General features: G+C 37.5%; 1 protein-coding gene across 1 annotated transcript in view; it reads right to left on the minus strand.

Annotated features, from left to right (window-relative positions):
* Positions 1-20619, minus strand: part of LOC127425581 (partitioning defective 6 homolog gamma-like) — a 48264-nt gene that overhangs the window by 25034 nt on the left and 2611 nt on the right. Inside the window, exon 2 of the mRNA XM_051671716.1 lies at positions 11850-12072. Coding sequence (XP_051527676.1) covers positions 11850-12072 — 223 coding nt within the window. The remainder of the gene's footprint in view (positions 1-11849; positions 12073-20619) is intronic.

The following is a 20619-nucleotide window of genomic DNA, read 5'->3' on the forward strand; positions in this document are numbered from 1 at the left end:
AGGACATGTGTTCTCCATCAACTTCATTTCTAATTTGGGCTTGAATAAACAAAGAACATGTGTCTGTGTTTTTATCCTCTAAACTTCCACTGTAACGACATAAAAACAAAACCACTCCCGATTCAAATGTTCCTTTAAGCAACAGATGTTGCATGACAAAGATGAACCGTGTGATGGCTTTAAAGTCAAGAGTGCCACGACAGGGCGGCAGTGTTTTCCTCCAGTTTATTATTATGTCATAAACAAAACATGATGGGCTAAATTAAATAAGTAAAACAAATCCTGGGTCATATTCCCTAACTCAGTACATCATATTCAGTTCCCATCTGGAATCATAAGTGCTTTTAAAGAAAGGGTTATTTTTATGAAAACATGCTGCTGTGATGAACAGCAGCAATTATTGTAACTAAATATTTAGCAAAAAAGACCTAAAATGTCACATAATTATTTAAGGATTCAAATGAATCAGTGAATCATCTAAATGAACAATTCGCTACAATGAATCAGACTTCCTAGCACCCCTTGAAAGACGACCATGGTCATGCTACTGAAAAATATACTTAAGATGGAAATATCGCTACTTTTAGTTAGTTACAGCCCAACACCGCGACAGATCCACCACATTCATTTCCTGTGACCCTAGATTAGTCATTACCCAGAGATCTAAAGGGAGTTCCCATGTTTTTGGCCAACCACAGGCCAGAGCAGGTGCACAGGTGGGTCTTTCCCACAATACTCTGGTGTAGAAGTCCCCTGAATCTGTCTCCGCAGAGGAAGGATCTACATTTGGGTCTTAACTGAGCTATCCTGAACATTAGAAAGCCCTGAGTCAGAGTCTGCTAAATGTTCAATGTCTGGCTGAACCAAAGAAAGGAAATTAACTCAGACTGCCTAGGCTGTTTTTTTTCTTTTTCTTTTTTTTCTTTCTGTTCTTTATAGTGTATTTAAATAAAGGAAGTCTTCAGTGATGACCTTGAAAATTTTAAGAATAATATAAAGTTTTGTGAGATCCCAGAGCTTTGTTGACTCCAGGGGGGCATGTAAAGAAACTGTTTTGTCTGTGTAAGTTAAGGCCATTGCTTCAGGTCACATCTGGCCCATCAGTAGGGCTGCACGATTTGGACAAAAAAATCATATTGCGATTATTTTGAAAAATATTGCGATTGCAATTTGAACTGCGATTATGAAAAAATAAAAATAAAATAAATAAATAAAAAAGGAAATGTTTTTCACATGTACAACTGCCAAAAGGCATCTGGAGATTTCACACTTGATTCCTCTTAAAATGAACCAAACTGAGAATTTTTTTTTATTATTACTCACCCACAAACAAATAAATATATAAACAGTGAAACAAAGAAAAATACTGTCTTCTTCATTTTCAAATTGTACCCATCCAACGTGTACCTGTTTTTGTCCATTTTGTGATAGGGTCTCAGCAGACTAATAATTATCATTAGTTTTTGAAACCCAATCAACTGGAATATTAGGGATGCTCCAATCAGGATTGTAACATCTGATCTCCAACTTTCTTTCTGGATTATACAGGTGCTACTGACTGTGCTGTTTGCTCAGCAATCATTTAATAAAACTGTTTGAATTATACTCCATCTTGTATTCCGCGTTATTATTATGATGCCTGTGCCTGGCGGAGACTGAGATGCTGATAATAAAAACCGCTTCACGCAGGACGCGCCGGTGTAGTGTACTTAAAGCACTTAGCGCACGTACGGAACCGAATGCTGAGCACTTCTTTTACTCTAAGCATTAGATAGAGTTGTGGAGCACAGAACCACTCTGAAGACGCTGTAATAATGCTCTAATGTAATATAGACTGGACAGAGCAGGAAAAAAACAAACAAAAAAAAAACTTTAAATCGAGTAGACTATTTATTTATTTAAATAAATCGCAGCCCTTTGCAATTTAATAATCACACAAAGTCAGATCGCGATTTCAATTTTATTTCGATTAATTGTGCAGCCCTACCCATCAGCCTTTAATTTGTGGCCGGCAACATCTTCTTTACGCAAGTAAGTGTACACAAATTCGAGTGCTTGGCCAATGCATTTGAAATACACAGTCCGGCTGAACATGCTTAGGGCTGTCAGGAAATTTGGCTGACAAATAATTGTCAAACAAATAATTGCAATTATGACTATTGTCTGTTTTAGGGCTTTAACAATTCTAATGATGAATTGTCATACAAATGGTCATACTTCTTAAAGTTTGTGTGCTTCATGTGCCTTAAGTCATTTATTCATATTTAACATGTTATCATATAATAAAATCAGGATATATGATTTCCTTTAAGGCTTTAAAAATGTATGAATGCCTTGAAAAATAATATTTAAAATATAATTTTTTTTTCCAAATACTTAAAATATCTGTCTCTTTTTGGTCAACTTTAGTCTTGACCCATTTTACATTTACATTGTTGTTGTTGGAAACCAACCAAACTTAATTATTTTACTATATTATATTATGCAATAGTAAAATATTACTGTCCTAAATTATTAACTTTTACAAGTTATTTTAAGGCTCTCTGATTATACCCACAAGCCGGTTTAATCGCATGAAGGAACACCTTTAAGATTCAATGTTTCTTCATTCTGTCATTTCTTCTGCGTTACTGTGAGTCATTAACACTGCGTGTATGAATCCACAAAGACCATGAACGTTTGACATTACACGAACGTTAAAATAAAGTGAAACTGGAGCGCTTTGCATTCACTACTAAAATCCTCATTTATATTTTCACAGGAGTTTGACGCACACCTCCGCAGACAACGTGTGCATCACAGCACTTCAAAGCAGATAATCTTCACGCACTCATCAGGAAAGTGATGCAGGTTAATGAGACGCTCGGAGTTCAACTGAATAAGACACACATAATAATATTTTATATATTATACTGTACATACACTGGTGGCCAAAGTTTGGAATAATGTACAGATTTTGCTGTTTCTGAGAGAAATTGGTACTTTCATTCACCAAAGTAGCATTCAACTGATCACAAAGTATAGTCAGGACATTACTGATGTAAAAAACAGCACCGTCACTATTTGAAAAAAGTCATTTTTGATCAAATCTAGACAGGCCCCATTTCCAGCAGCCATCACTCCGACACCTTATCCTTGAGTAATCATGCTAAATTGCTAATTTGGTACTAGAAAATCACTTGCCATTATATCAAACATTGCTGAAAGCTATTTGGTTCGTTAAATTAAGCTTAACATTGTGTTTATGTTTGTGTTTGAGTTGCCACAGTATGCAATAGATTGGCATGTCTTAAGGTCAATATTAGGTCTAGAAACTCATCAGTCTCATCATTGTTTTGAGGAATGAAGGCTATATAATGCTTGAAATTGCCAAAAAACTGAATATTTCATACAAATGTGTACACTACAGTCTTCAAAGACAAAGGACAACTGGCTCTAACAAGGACAGAAAGAGATGTGGAAGACCAGATGTACAACTAAACAAGAGGATAAGTACATCAGAGTCTCTAGTTTGAGAAATAGACGCCTCACATGTCCTCAGCTGACAGCTTCATTGAATTCTACCCGCTCAACACCAGTTTCATGTACAACAGTAAAGAGAAGACTCAGGGGTGCAGACCTTATGGGAAGAATTGCAAAGAAAAAGCCACTTTTGAAACAGAAAATCAAAAAGAAAAGGTTAGAGTGGGCAAAGAAACAAAGACTGTTATGGATCTTAACCCCATTGAGCTTTTGTGGGATCAGCTAGACTGTAAGGTCGGGCACTTCTCACGCACAAGACAGCCACATCTAGGGCAAGTGCTACAGGAAGTGTGGGGTGAAATGTCACCTGAGTATCTGGACAAACTGACAGCTAGAATGCCAAAGATCTGCAAAGCTGTCATTGCTGCGTGTGGAGTTTTTTTTTTATGAGAACTCTTTGAAGTAGTTTAAGTTCTGTACATTTTTGTTATTAATGTACATTTTTGTCATTACATGTTATTAATGTTCTGACTATACATTGTGATCAGTTGAATGCCATAAAAGTACCAATTTCTTTCCAGAAGTGCAAAATCTGCACATTATTCCAAACTTTTGGCTGCCAGTGTGTGTGTGTCATATATATATATATATATATAAATATTTACATATTTACACACACGCGCGCGCACACACACACAGGGTTGGGGAGTAACGGAATACATGTAACGGGATTACGTATTTAAAATACAAAATATAAGTAACTGTATTCCACTACAGTTGCAATTTAAATTTGGTAATTTGAATACAGTTACAATCAAGAAGTATTTTGATTACTGAAGAGATTACTTTGCATTTTATTTTTCATTTGTTTCATATAATATTTAGTCCTTTCAGATGGAAAACATTTATACATATAAATGATGCGATCCAAAGTGTATTTGAACAGCAGTGAAACACTTTCTTATGATGTGTTACATTCATATGAGCAGAAAAAAGAAAACTAAGCTAAACAGCTATCTCTAGCCATTTTACATGCACGTTACCAGGCACGATCATATTTTTTTTTTTTAATCAAGAAAATTTACGTTGATCATAATTTCTTTTTTTCTAATAAGACCTTTTGATATTAGGGCAAAAATCATATTCTTGATAATGTTTTTTTATTGTTTTCTTGTAAAAATATCTAAAAATCAATTTGATTAATCTTATTTTAGAAACAACACTGCATAAGATATTTAGGTTTTTCAGAGAAAGTATTTTTAACATGTGTATTTTGTCTTACTGTACTGGCAGAGTTTTTATAGTCGAAACAAGTGAAAAAATCTACCAGTGCTGAAGAAGTAATCCAAAGTATTTAGAATATGTTACTGACCTTGTGTAATCTAACGGAATATGTTACAAATGACATTTTACAGCATGTATTCTGTAATCTGTAGTTGAATACATTTCAAAAGTAACCCTCCCAACCCTGTATGTACGTGTATATATATATATATATATATATATATATATATATATATATATATATATATATATATATATGTATATGCACACCGATCAGCCACAACATTAAAACCACCTGCCTAATATTGTGTAGGTCCCCTTCGTGCCGCCAAAACAGCACCAACCCGCATCTCAGAATAACATTCTGAGATTATATTCTTTTTACCACAATTGTACAGAGCGGTTATCTGAGTTACCGTAGACTTTGTTAGTTCCAACCAGTCTGGCAATTCTCTGTTGACCTCTCTCATCAACAAGGCATTTCTGTCCGCAGAAATGCCGCTCACTGGATGTTTTTTGTTTTTGGCACCATTCGGAGTAAATTCTAGAGACTGTTGTGCCTTAAAATCCTAGGAGATCAGTAGTTACAGAAATACTCGTACAGAAATTCATGCGATTATCTAATCAGCCAATCGTGTGGCAGCAGTGCAGTGCATAAAATCACGCAGATACGGGTCAGGAGCTTCAGTTAATGTTCACATCAACCATCAGAATGGGGAATCAATATGATCTCAGTGATTTGGAGCGTGGCATGATTGTTGGTGCCAGATGGGCTAGTTTGAGTATTTCTGTAACTGCTGATCTCCTGGGATTTTCACACACAACAGTCTCTAGAATTTACTCAGAATGGTGCCAAAAACAAAAAACATCCAGTGAGCGGCAGTTATGTGGACGGAAATGCCTTGTTGATGAGAGAGGTCAATAAAAAATGGCCAGACCGGTTGGAACTGACAAAGTCTATGGTAATTTAGATAACCGCTCTGTACAATTGTGGTGAGAAGAATATCATCTCAGAATGCTATTCTGAGATGCGGGTTGGTGCTGTTTTTGTGACACGAGGGGGACCTACACAATATTAGGCAGGTGGTTTTAATGTTGTGGCTGATCGGTGTATATATATATATATATATATATATGTATATGTATGTATGTATGTATACAGTTTAAGTCAGAAGTTTACATACATCTTAGCCAAATACATTTAAACTCAGTTTTTCACAATTCCTGACATTAAATCATAGAAAACATTCCCTGTCTTAGGTCAGTTAGGATCACTAATTTATTTTAAGAATGTGAAATGTCAGAATAATAATGATTTATTTCAGCTTTTATTTCTTTCATCACATTCCCAGTGGGTTAGAAGTTTACATACACTGTTAGTATTTGGTAGCATTGCCTTTAAATTGTTTAACTTGGGTCAAACGTTTTGGGTAGCCTTCCACAAGTTTCTCACTATAAGTTGCTGGAATTTTGGCCCATTCCTCCAGACAGAACTGGTTTAACTGAGTAAGGTTTGTAGGCCTCCTTGCTCGCACATGCTTTTTCAGTTCTGCCCACAGATTTTCTATTGAATTGAGGTCAGGGCTTTGTGATGGCCACTCCAATACCTTGACTTTGTTGTCCTTAAGCCATTTTGCCACAACTTTGGGGGTATGCTTGGGGTCATTGTCCATTTGGAAGACCATTTGTGACCGAGCTTTAACTTCCTGGCTGATGTCTTGATGTTGCTTCAATATATCCACATTTACATTTATGCATTTGGCAGACGCTTTTATCCAAAGCGACTTACAGTGCCCTTATTACAGGGACAGTCCCCCTGGAGCAACCTGAAGTTAAGTGCCTTGCTCAAGGACACAATGGTGGTGGCTGTGGGGATTGAACCAACTGACCAGTTCAATGCTTTAGTCCACTACGCCACCACCACTCCGCATCCACATAATTTTCCTTCCTCATGATGCCATCTATTTTGTGAAGTGCACCAGTCCCTCCTGCAGCAAAGCACCCCCACAACATGATGCTGCCACCCCCATGCTTTATGGTTGAGATGGTGTTCTTCGGCTTGCAAGCCTCACCCTTTTCCCTTCAAGCATAACAATTGTCATTATGGCCAAACAGTTCAATTTTTGTTTCATCAGACCAGAGGAAATTTCTCCAAAAAGTAAGATCTTTGTCCCCATGTGCACTTGAAAACTGCTGTCTGGCATTTTTATGGTGGTTTTGGAGCAGTGGCTTCTTCCTTGCTGAGCAGCCTTTCAGGTTATGTTGATATAGGACTCGTTTTACTGTAGAAATAGATACTTGTCTACCTGTTTCCTTCAGCATCTTCACAAGGTCCTTTGCTGTTGTTCTGGGATTGATTTGCACTTTTTGTACCAAACTACGTTCATCTCTAGGAGACAGAACGCATCTCCTTCCTGAGCGGTATGATGGCTGCGTGGTCCCATGGTGTTTATACTTGCGTACTATTGTTTGTACAGATGAATGTGGTTCCTTCAGGCATTTGGAAATTGCTCCCAAGGATGAACCAGACTTGTGGAGGTCCACCATTTTTTTTATTAATTTTTTTGAGGACTTGGCTGATTTCTTTTGATTTTCCCATGATGTCAAGCAAAGATGCACTGAGTTTGAAGGTAGGCCTTAAAATACATCCACAGGTACACCTCCAATTCAGTACACCTCCTATCAGAAGCTAATTGGCTAATTGTCTTAAGGCTTGACATCATTTTCTGGAATTTTCCAAGCTGCTTAAAGGCACAGTTAACTTAGTGTATGTAAACATCTGACCAACTGGAATTGTGATATAGTCAATTAAAAGTGAAACAATCTGTCTGTAAACAATTGTTGTATACATTATTGTGTCATGGAAAAAGTAGATGTCCTAAACGAAAATATTAAATCTGTGGAGGAGATGGTGGAGGAGAGTAGTTTCTGTAGTGAATGACAGGTTTTATAAAATTTTCTAAACACAGCTAATTGTTAGCGCTTGCCATTTTGGTCATATTCATTTATGTATATCAGCAACCATTCTATGCATATTGTACGTATTTACACTGTGAAAATACCTTGTATTTGACCAAAATTCCATTATCGTCAGCAAGCTAACTGAGTGATATGTATTATGGTGTAAAAAAAACAAAAAAAAAAGTTCCTCAAGAAATATGAATGAATGAACCTGGCCTCGTCCATGTTTCCTGTTCTTTCCGACAACAAAGCATGTGAACACGACATACTCGTAATTACCACTTCAGAAGTGGGAAGTAGGAAAATTACGATGAAGGCATGAAGCACATGAAGGCAGCATATAATTTGTCATTTACACTGCTCTGACTCACCGTCTATCTGTGTGAGTGCGTCTATGTCAGTAACTCATGAGTGACATGAATGCTGGGAGCCCAGCGAGCGCTGCTTGTTACGGGCTTACTCACACTCAGGTTAAGAGATAGCTAAACCATGAGAAAGCACCTCATTGTCCCACATTCACAATGGTCACTATGAGCGCTGAATGGCACTCACAGCTATGTGCAAAGATACTAATTAGCATAATAGTACTGCTGAATCCTGCTGACAACTTAAAAGCTTGTGCTGTTTTAAGAAAACACGACTTACGTAATCCATGACTCGAAGCCAAACCATCGTGAGGAAAAGAACTTTGTGCATGAATGGTTTGACCACATTCCACTAATTTTTCTGAAAACAGCATAATCTGTGATGTCCAAAATATGTTTCTGTCACCAAAACATCTAACTAATGGTCCTTGCTAAGGATTTACTAAATTTTCTTCATAAAATGTAATCTAGTCATTGAATCGTCCTTTATGAGGTCTGCTAAACTTAACTGTACATAAAGTGTCAAAAGTGTCACCAGCATTAGCTGTTAATAATACTAAACAAAATATTTACTGTAAACAGCTCGAAGCCTGTTCTTGGGTTTAACTATGCATTGCTTCTTCATCGAGGCATAAGTGGACTGCAGTTGTGTAACTGCAGAGATGTTAAGTATACAAATGTTGCAGCGTTCATACCTCAAAAGTGTGGTTAGAGAAGTTGTGTGTGTGGCTGTGGAGAGATGAGCACAGCCCAGCCTGCTAAGGTGCCTCTCTCTATCTGTTTGTCTCTTTTCATGTGGCTCTTTTGTTTGTGTGAAATGCCTGCCATGCCAACAGAGAGATGGTTGTCTGTGACCTGCATTCTACAGGCAGCAGTCCCTCTGAGAATAGAGAGAACTGAACCCACAAATGAACAGCCAAGCACACTTTATTCAAAATAATAATCCATATAATCCACACACCAATTATCTAACAACTAGTGGTCAACCAATAAGGTTGGCTTGTTTATGAAAACAAGTAAAAATTGGGTTTACACATTGATTTTGCTACATTTATGCCTTTCATTCACACTGAAACAGCGTTTTCCTTCAAAAAAAATTTAGACTTTTGAAAACGCTCTCCATAACCACAGCAATGCTCTAACAATGGAATTCAATGAGGCAAAGCATTCCACAGGGTTAAAAAAAAAAAAAAAAGGAAAAAAAAAAGAAAAAGAAAAAAGCATAAATGTGCAAATTGTATTTCTGTTGAAGCACTTTCAGGTCACATCCAGACTAATCAGTAAACTCTGTTTTCAGTTTTCTAACATTATCGTTTTCCAAATTATGTGGTTATGGAGAAAGTTTTCAAAAGTCTCCATTTTTGGTGGAGGAAAACACCCTTTCCTGTGTGGATGAGAGGCGTAAATGTAGAAAAATCTATGTGTTTTAAAACAAAATGTTTTAGTGTGGACATGACTTTAAATTGAAGCAGTGGGACTTCTATTTTAGGTGGATGAACATCTAGCTTTTGTGTCACCAATGTAATTTCTCTGGGTGGATTTACTTCTGCGCTTTCTGCAATCCTTGCAAATATCATGCAAAGATTACTGGGTTTACTGTCTTTGCATGGTCTTGACGGGAGTTGAAAGATTTGATACTTTGCACAGACAAGGTTAGCAAGCAATTCTAATCACACTAGTCTCATGTTAACGTGTATGTAATGTTTACATTTTGTGGCTTTATAGAGAGCCGCTGCAAGTGCATTACTGTAAACTCAAATTTCATTTATTTTTCAAACTGAGGGACGACATTTTCTGTGGTACTCAATAGAATGCCACAGATGCTGTTGACAGATCTTAAATAATGGCGGTTTCACATATCCTCCGTGAGCGGGGCGTGAGCAGCGCGTTTATGTTTCGGCACCCAAATTAACAGATTACACCCTCCACATTGCAAGTGTAAATCGTGAGGTAAAGCGTCTCAGACGTGGCAGTGAGCTGATAGTTTCGGCGCCGAACCTATTTGCCACACGGCTCACGCTAAACTCAGCGTCTCTGAGTGCAGTAGAAAACTAAAATAATCAGGAGATTTTAGAAAAGATGCAAAAATAAATAAACAATATTTAAACCGAACCAACTATACACTACAATTTATAGGTCTGCATCTTGACCAACCTTTTTGGACATTTCAGTCTTTCCCATTCAAATAGATAGGAGCTGTACTTTTTTGTCGCTTGTTTACAAAGAAAATAGGTGCCCAGCCTGCCCGAGAGCGTTCCAAAGATGACTGCTGAGTGGACTTGCCTGCTTTGATATATTAACCAATCACAACCAAGTATGTTGATAAACAAGTGCATGTGACCGCCCGCCTTTGCCATAGGAACCTAGAAAAGAGACGCGGCTAATGTGAAAGCCCAAACGCAATGCGTTGCTCACACCCCCTCAAGGGGTATGTGTGAATCCGGTGTAAAGTGCAATGGTGCCGGCTAACTTTTTCAGCTGTCTTGGTTCCGGAAATATTTTCCCCATTCACTTTTTCCAAAGGGATTTCATAAAGTCCTTCATTAAAGAGTTGTAAGCCATTAACCAAACCAATCAGCTCCGAGGTGAATCACAACATTACAAACTTTGATTTAAAACAAAAGATTATTTGGAAAAAACTGTACTTAACATCTTTCATGAACTACAATCACTTGAAGCATTGTGAATGACAACTTAAAAACATAATTTATTTTTAGTTGCTGAATATAAGTACAGAAACAATATATTTTAACTGTACTGCAAAATATTCAGATACTTACAAATATATGTGTAGTTTCAGAGTGTAGGGAGACAATCTCGATTATCTTATTCACAGTGTGCCATGGGAGTGGGTGGTCACTGCATAGCTCTTTTGGCATGCTTTGTTGGCCACATTTCTCTGATTGGTGGAGCTTTCCTTTTCAAGATCATGGGTAGTGTAGTTCTTTACCAGGTTCTACACTCTTAAACATGACTACTAGTAACCAAGTTTTTGAAAGCAAATTTTGCAGCTGAAATCAAGTCATTAGCTGGCACCTAAACAAACACAGGACTGGCATCACAGGACAAATATCTAACAGCACACAGACACTGTATCAGTTTGGCTACAGGATGCTGATTTGTCTTTAAGGCTGCATTGGGATTTACAGTCTGAGTCTGAGTCTCTCTACAGGAAAGAACTGTCACTCTCTTCCCTACCATCAAAACAAGCAGTCATTCCTGTAGAAACACACAGATCAGTGTGTGCTGGCCCACGCAAGGGAAAATGTGACAACATAATAGCTGCACACGGGGGCCACACTGAGGACGTTGTTTTTGACTATGTGTGTATATATATATGTCTTTGCTTAAAGAACACTACATACAATCACATGACTGTATTTACCCTGTATTTTTGCCTAACCACAGGATGAGGCAGAGAAATTGTGGGCTGAGTATCCTTGGATCGCTCTGTAAATACTTCATGCACTGAATTCACATGCTACATTCTGTTGAGTTTTAACCATAAAGTGACTAGAGGTGGGAATCTTGAAGTACACCAAGATTCGATTCAATGTAAAGTGTCACAAAACAATTTCAAAACGATTCTTCAGGCATTCATCTGTTTGACTCTCATGTATCTCTACTGTTCTCCTACACCAGAAACAACTACAGACAAAAAGAGACAATGCTTCAAATAAAGCAGTAACATCCACCTTGAAGAAACAATGCAAGGCAAATCTAGGACACAAACAAAGGGATGTGGGAGGAAAGCATGTGGAGTGAGAGAGATTGTACCTTGTTTTTGTATGAAGATTCGCAGCAGGGGGTGTGCGGTAGACACGGCCTTGCAAAAGTTCTCATCGTTATTGATGGGAAGGAGATCTCCATGGACGTCAGCATATCCAATCATCACCTCCATGTTTGCGATCCGGTGGATGGTCATGATGAGGTTGTAGAACTCATCAAATTTGCCGGGTTTTAGCCGATCCACCGAAAACCTTCGGAACTCTGCCCCATACTACAAAAGAAAAGCAGAAGTCAGTATGCTGCTACCAAACGATTGCAATGAAAAGTCACTACTAGTCTGACTTAACATGATCAACTCTATATATGACAATACATTTCCATGACCTTTCCAGTCGTTTGTGATTACTGGATAAGGATTTTTTTTAAATTATTCAAATTCAGACTGTTTTGCTAAAGAATCATACAGAGCGATTTGTAAAACAGTTTGACCAACTGACTCAAAAGAAAGATTCCCTCAAAAATCGGACATCATTATAAGTATATTAAATATTTTAGAGCAGAGCATAACTGGAAAAATGTATATTCACTTTAGAAATTTCCTTAACTTTTACATGACTTAATACTAATTTTCAGGCTTGCAAAACACAATTACAAAATTGTGGAAATTCCAAATTTCCAGGTGTGTTTAGCATCTAGAGCATCTTATCTGCAAGACAAGGAAACTGAGGGTTAAATCACACCAATGTCATCTGCACAATGTTAACCTGAAACTGAAGGTAGACATAATATGTCTTCATTGTGTCTGGCTGTGACACCACCTTACTTTCACAAAGCTTCTTGTTTTTACTTATTAGTCCCTAAATATATAAAGCCTTTAAACAAAACATGTCAGGAACCAAATAACACTGACATTGAGAGATAAAGAGTTATTTCGCTAGGCTCCAACAGGTTTCCACATGTGGATGGAAAGGAACCGTTCACTCTGCTAAGCTGTAATGAACTTGCCAGTTCTGCTGTTTGAAATGAGGAAACAGGGACACAATAGAATGAACCACAATGCAGGTTGATGAGTAAGCAAAATAAATCTCGACAACAATGCAAACCAACGGATGTCACCCTGTCACATTCAGAACATTTTCTGCAGCTGGGTAGCACAGGTGGGCAAGACAAAATATCCTTACTCTCAAAACACAATACCACATCTCTTTCCAAATGTGAATTAACTAGAATCTTTATTGCCACACGACCAAAGCTGGTGGGATTGGTTTCCGCAACTTTACTGTGATATCCATATGGAACTACGCCAAATAAACTTATATGGGATTGAGTGCCTTACTCAGACACAATGGTGATAGTAGTTAATGGATTCGAAGCTACAACCTTCCTGTTAGAGAGCGCAACGATCTGGTTCCAACCGCAAGTAAAAATTCCATTAATTTCCTCCATTGGATAATTGATTATTAACGCTAACTAATAAACCTTTAAAGACAGACCTACCATGAGCTCCGAGGATGTTAATCGATGAAATGCTTCTGCTGAACCATCAGTCAGTATTATTTCAACTTAATTTAAAAAAACAAAATTTGTTAATTGGCAGAATTTAGTGAAGAACTACACTACCCATGATCCAGTTAAGAAAGATTCACCAATCAGAGAATATGCAAATAAAGCCCACCAAACCTGCTCTGCTGTGACTGGCAACTCCCATTAAACACACTTCAAATGCTGCAATTTTGTCGGTCTCCCTACACTCGATTACTTATATATTTGTACATTCGCAAAGCTTTATGGGATGAACTCCCTCATGAAAGTACAGTCTTTTTTAGAGCGTTTTTTTAAATCATTTTTGGCTTAAAATTAAAATTCTTAATGTTGTGATTAGCCTGGTTGGTTTGGTTCATGGCTTAAAACTCTTTTAGGAAGGATTTTGATTAACTCCCTATGGAAAACATTTATGGAAAAAATACTTCCGGAACCAAGACGGCTGAAAAAGTAGGCGGGCACTGTTGCCCAGATCTTTAACTACTATGCTCACACCCTTAAATGGACACCCATTTATTAAATATTTCTCCCTTTCAAATAAACAAACAAATAAAAACATACCTCATTAATACACAACACTTAGATCACCTAGAAATTGATTGGACAAGTGAAATTCTTGCTGAAATTCAGTACAACAGAATGGTTGCGAGAGTGATTATTGTTATTGGGTTATTGCAAGGTTATCAGAATTGGTTCTCACAACTTTCTCATGACATCACCATAGAACAGCAAAATGTAAACTTACCCAAATGTAAGTGCCTTGTTTAGGGGTGCAATGTTGATTGCTAAAGTAGGCCACCCATTGCAGGATTTGAACCTACATCCTTTTGGTTACCAGTCCAGATGTTTAACTATTAGGCTATACCTTAAAGGTGCACTCAGCGATTCCTGAGAAACATGGTTGATATTCGAACTCAACTGCCAAAACAAACACTCTCCTCCTTTCAGTGCTCCTTTGGAAGCTCCGCCTCCCCCAAATTCATGCACACGAGACGGTTTTACGCACACCAGCTCCAGACACTCACAACTCTCCTGCTACTAAATCTAACATCACAACAACAGCATATATGGGTTCTGTGAAACAGCTAAATTTATGTTACCCACTTATCGAGAAGAAAAAGAGCAACTTATGCATCCATCTTCAAGCCTTTTACCTTTCGTTGGTTTCTTCACCGCTGAAAAGCCTCGCCGATGTTGACGTGGCTCCTAGCCCTCAACTTATCATAATCCTTCTTTTTTAGTTTATATTCGTCTGACCTTTTTCTCTTGGTCGGTTTCTCAGCCATTTGTCCTCCTTGGAGTTTAGAAAGTTCACATCAGCCAGATTTGCCATCGCTCTTCTAATGAATTTCCCTCTCACACTGCCCCCACCCCCATCCTGTGCACGTGCAAGAACCACCCCCTGCTGTTGATTGGCTGGAGTAGTGTTGTGTTGATCAGTCTGTACCACTTTGTTTTTGTCTGATTTTCAGAGCCAGGGCTGTGTACAAATTCTAGATTTGTTTTTTCAGCCCACCCACAGAACGGACAGCTAGCAGACTGTGAGGAGATATATACAGAATTTGACAAAACATTTATTGGATTAGAATTACTGTGTGCACCTTTAATGGCCACTAAGTATTTCTTCTTCCCAACCTAAATTAACTCATTAAGAAATGCACATAACTTTCTGCGCAAAAATTATGTTAAACTATATGAAATGAATGTCCAACTGGATTGGAAGCATATAATAGGCACCCAATGCACCACAAGAGGTCAAGCTGAGGTTGTATCTCTGATCACGTGATTGCCATGTAGATGTAAGTCTTGAATGAATGCGTGGGTCACCTCATTCAGCCTGAAAACACAGGCCTTGCTTTGTCTTTCGCAAAAGTGGTTGTGGCTGCAGCATCCCAGCAGTCATTTGCGGACTGCGTTGCCCTAATGCTGTAATTATGCCCCTAGAATGAGAGTCCTACATTAGCCAATGGCAGCCTGTTATTAGCAATACAGGAAATAAAAAAAGCATGCAGCAGAAATATAATCTGAGGGTCTCTGTGAGGCAGGCATATGATCAAGCTGACTACATGTGAAAACATGAAGAACTGGAAAATAACTATTTGATCAGTATAAGAATTTAACCTATATATCATTTTAACTAGAGAGCAATTAAAAGGTGCTATTTCACTGACAAAAGAATAACACACATGGCAGAGTTTAATGAAAAGCCAGCTGAAAAGCATATTTCTGTAATATGACAATATTTTGTTTGAGCTCTGAAATACACTTTCTCTGTTTGCTCAATTTCAGTCATAGGGAAACAGTCAATTTATAATTGGAAAAAATGGCATTAAAGAGGTTATATTACATTATTTTTTTCTTTGAAGCCCACAGATAATTTTGCTCAACGTTTCTTGAACCAAAAGTCGTAATTTAATATTGCATGACTATTTTTCACCGCCTTTCTGACCTTTAAGGCCCTTTCACAGCATTGCCCCATACATTGAAGTCTATGGAGTAAAGCGTCAGCGTTACACATGGCACTGTCAAGTGTTGCGGGCTAAAAGTTCAAACTATTTCAACTATTTAATAAATCTTGTAAAACTAAAACATCCAAAATTTTACAAATCGCATCTAAATCTCCCAGGGGACTACTATTTACCTCAATTCTTACCTCTAGTTTTATTCAGATGGAATGATTTTTATTGTATACAACCTCCATTATGATCTTTCTCCTCAGTCATTTGTTTTCCAGCAAGACATGCAATCATGTGCTGACTTACGTTTATATTGTTGCTGGCAAATACCTTTAACAAATACTTTTATAGGTAGTTAAAGGGACAGTTCACCCAAAAATCAAAATTCTGTCATGATTACCCAACCATATGTTGTTCCAAGCCAATATGCATTTCTCTCTTCTGTGGAACACAAAAGGAGATGTTAGGCTGAATGTTAGTCCCAGTCACCATTCACTTTCATTCATCTTTTTTTCCATACAATGAAAGTGAATGGTGACTGAGACTAACAGTTTGCCTAATATCAAAAATAGATAATAATATGTAGAAGACAGATAGATAATAAGATGATATTTTGCATATCATGCATTAACATTCATAGTAATATAGTTTTTATTTTATGTAAATCATTAAACAGGCCTAGTTATTAAAATGACTAATTCACAAGGCAAAAAGAAAAAATAAAAACCTGTACAGGTCAGATGGAGATGAGAGATTACCTATGCTTATGGCATTGCACTGTAAAGAAAAAGGTGAGTAAACAAAGGGCTTTTAATGTCTTCCAAGGCTTATGAAAACAATAATGGACAAAGTTTTCCTCCTGTGTAAAATATGTTCTGTTTGAATGATCGTTGAGGAAATAAGTTATTTCTTAGGAAATAAACTGGCCTTGTTTGCCTTCAGATATTCCTAAATTCCTAAACTTAAATCATTAAAGTCGTCTACTCATAGGTAGTCAGAATTAATGTTGTCACAGTACCAAAATTTCAGTAGTCTGTACTGATACCAGTGGAATTTCACGGTTCTCGATACAAATTTCGGTACCACAGCAAAAATATGCTAATATGACAATGTGCTATTGAACACACCCATTTACCCTAGTTACATTTCAATGTAAATAATAAATTAAAAGAAATGCATGTTTCCTTCAAGTGTTTCACAATCAAGGATGCATTGCTTAAGTGTTTTTAAGTAGCGCCCTGAAATCTGTATTATTCTTTACGAAATCATGTTTTCCTTTTAGTTATTATTATTTCTATTTTCCAGAACTCCATGTTTTAGAGTTTAATTTAGTCATCAAAATGGTGTCTAATCAATTCTTAAAACTTTTAACAAGTGAAAATAGAACTTTCCAACATGTCATTGCTTTTTTTGCCAAACTTTTATTCAACAGCAGTCTTGCTTGTGATATATTGCTTAGTTATTATTATTACTATTATTATAGAGTTGCGTTCACAATGCATGTTAACCGCATGGAAATAAAGCTAATTAAACTCACAGCACCTCCCGAGATGATTGGAGATAATTTGCAGCATTCTCATAGGCGACATTATTCTTCCAAACAGTTTTCAGACAAATGAAACTGAGAAAAAAAAAAAAAAAGAGTGAAAACTCTTTACATGCGCTTGTTCCACGAGACAGGCTTGTGCTGCACGCCTCTGAACAAACAGCAAATCAGGAATAAGCACTGACGGCTTTTCTTTTGCCTGTTCTTAAAAATATAATAAAGTATGTTTCTTCAAGCGCATGTCTTTGTGACTAACAGCATTTCTTGTCATGTGTCACTCCAAGACATCTTACAGGTCGCCAGCCTATTGCGGGTAGATGAGCAAAATTACCCATACATGAAATACATTTACACGAGAAGCTTGCGAAATGGGTTCATCCTTGTCGCATTTTGCGGGTGGCGGGTGCTAGTTTCACATCCTGGGCTACTGTTTAATATATCTGCCGACTTCTCAGATCCATGATTTTTTTCCCGATACTGTTGATCATCGTCAATGAGTGTCGCAATCGGCATCGGGATCTTTGCAAGACATCGTCGATATCCGATTACATCGTCCTATCGCCCAGCCCTTGTATGGAGTGTAGATTGATGTGAAAAAATTAAATAAAGCATTTTAGCATAAGGCTGCAACATAACGAAATGTGAAAAATAAATTAAGGGGTCTGAATACTTTCTGAATGCACTGTATAATCTGCCATCTTACACGGCATAAAAGTAATTGATTTAGCACCTCTTGTGTTTAATGATCAACTTGTAAAATAATCACGTTTTCAGCACAACATTTAAAAAACTTTCCCCATTTCAAATTTATCCTTAGTTATATACAAAGTGGAATAATAGTATCTTCCTCAGGTGATAGAATAGTATCTAGCCTACTTCTTCATCATTATTTCACTGTGAAATTGCTGAACCCTAAATAGGCATTAATGATGTGTAAATGTGGGTGGTCATGTGTTAATGTATTCTTCTATTTGACATCAGAAAGCTGTGCAAGTTCACAAGGAAACATATTTGAAGCTTAGTTTCGAAGTCTTTATTTTGGACTGGGGAGGACGTTTTCAGCTCTAAACGTACAGTATGTTTACATAGTATATTGAACTCTTTCATTTAAAATAAATAATTTTCTAAGATATGACTCCTTTAAATATTGTAATATTTCTGCAATCCATGTGCAAACTCAACCTGTGTGCAGTGGCTGTTTGCACAACTTGTGATCACTGCTGTTCAAAAACCATTACATGACCTCGGGTCATTGAGAATACGGGTCTCAACAGAGACAAATCTAACCCAGTTTCCAAAATCAAATCCTGATGAGAACAGCGGAAAAAAATTTCCCCAGTCCACAGACCTTGACAGGTTCAGGCAAGTCAAAACAAGAAGCTAGCGCCAATAGAGAGCTACAGCTCTTTATGCTACATACTTGTCTGACATTAAACAGTACCCAAAATGTAATCTTATCAAGTGTCAGTATAGTTTTCCAACAGTGTGTATTTCCAATTAAAATCCAGCTACATAAGTGGAGAATTTGGCAGTGAAAGAGCAGTAGGGGGTGTGCTTCTGTAAGACATTCAGAGCCTTAGGCATATCAGTGGGCTTTCTTTAGATATGAAGTGTTAGACAAAACCAGCTCCAAACAAAATAACACTGCAACATGGTCTACTTCAGAAACCCCCTCACACACTCTTATCGCCAACAGAATTCCTGTCAGAACAACCCTTTTCTTAACTGTGAGATATCGGACTTGACTTTGTGCGATACTGAAAGATAAGTGACGTCACAATGGTGAGTCAGTGCATGATTGGTGAACACGACTACATCCTTTGTGTTGTTGATACCAACCATCACGGTTGGGAGATCTTAGATAACAAGTGCAACTTTGTTTTCAGATCCACCCGTCAGCATTGAGACTAGCATTCTTGCCTCGCAGGTTTTATTTTCACACATTCCTCCATCAATGCTTTCACTGGTGGGGTTTCCATTTACGATGATTACTGGTTCTTTCAAGTTTCATTGGGAAAGCAGGTTGATCCGCACCACTCCAAAATTCAAATGGAAGTATCAGGCTCTTCCAAGAGAGGGGGAAACTTAATGGGGCCCTCTTGTCTTTACAGACCCAAAACAGTGGCTCCTTTCAATGACAACAGTAGCAGGGCTTTTCAGCCCCTGTTATGAATTAGAACATGGTTGAATAATAGAGGTGAATAAACAGACCACAGCAATGGAGTCGGCATTTGGGCACGTTGCGAACACATTCCAGTAATTAGGACCATCACATCCATAACCACATTCTAAAATGTGTCTGGCCCAAGTCTAGTCCAAGATCTCACAATAGACAGCTGAGTATCTTTGGCCACTATCACTTAATTTTGAATTTAGGCTTTAAATGTTAACTGGTTAATGCTTTTTCTAAAGAAAAAAGAAAAAATAAAAAAAATGCACTACAAGCATTATACACAACTAAAATGAAAAGGCAGAGATGTGCAGCAAATCATCTAGATCCATTGGACTCAAATGACAGCACTTTGACAGCTCCAGGGATACAGTCTTCATCAGCTTGGCTGCAACAGGTGTATGATCAACTGAGTCCACATCACCATACACGGAAGCGGTGATAGATATAGAGCGATTTCTATTCATGAATGGTTTGTTGAAGCTTAGTCAGTCAGGCATTACCTCAGGCAAACAGAGCAATTATTTGAAAACTCTGTATGGCCCTGCTTTGAGTGATAACAGATCTATCATCACCATATAAATAGAACCCATACTATTCTTCATGGCAACTATTATGATAGACAGACAGACACACACAGACAGTAGTAACAGACAGACAGACAGACAGACTGATCAGATAGACAGAGACAAATTAAAGAGTGGTCAGACAGACAGACAGACAGACAGTGGATGGATGGATCATACAGACAGACACACACAGACAGAAGTAATAGATAGACAGACAGACAGAGTGATCAGATAGACAGAGAGAAATTAAAGAGTGGTCAGACAGACAGATAGACAGAGTTGAAGTCAGAAGTTTACATACACTTAGGTTTAATTTATTAAAACTCATCTTTTAACCACTCCACAGATTTAATTTTAGCAAACTATAGTTTTGGCAAGTTATTTAGGACATCTACTTTGTGCATGACACAAGTAATTTTTCCAACAATTGTTTACAGACAGACTGTTTCACTTTTAATTGAGTATATCACAATTCCAGTAGGTCAGAAATTTACATACACTAAGTTAAAGTTTAAGCAGTTGGAAAATTCCAGAA

Source organism: Myxocyprinus asiaticus, chromosome 34 (genome assembly GCF_019703515.2).
Source record: "Myxocyprinus asiaticus isolate MX2 ecotype Aquarium Trade chromosome 34, UBuf_Myxa_2, whole genome shotgun sequence".
Taxonomy (NCBI): Eukaryota; Metazoa; Chordata; class Actinopteri; order Cypriniformes; family Catostomidae; genus Myxocyprinus; species Myxocyprinus asiaticus.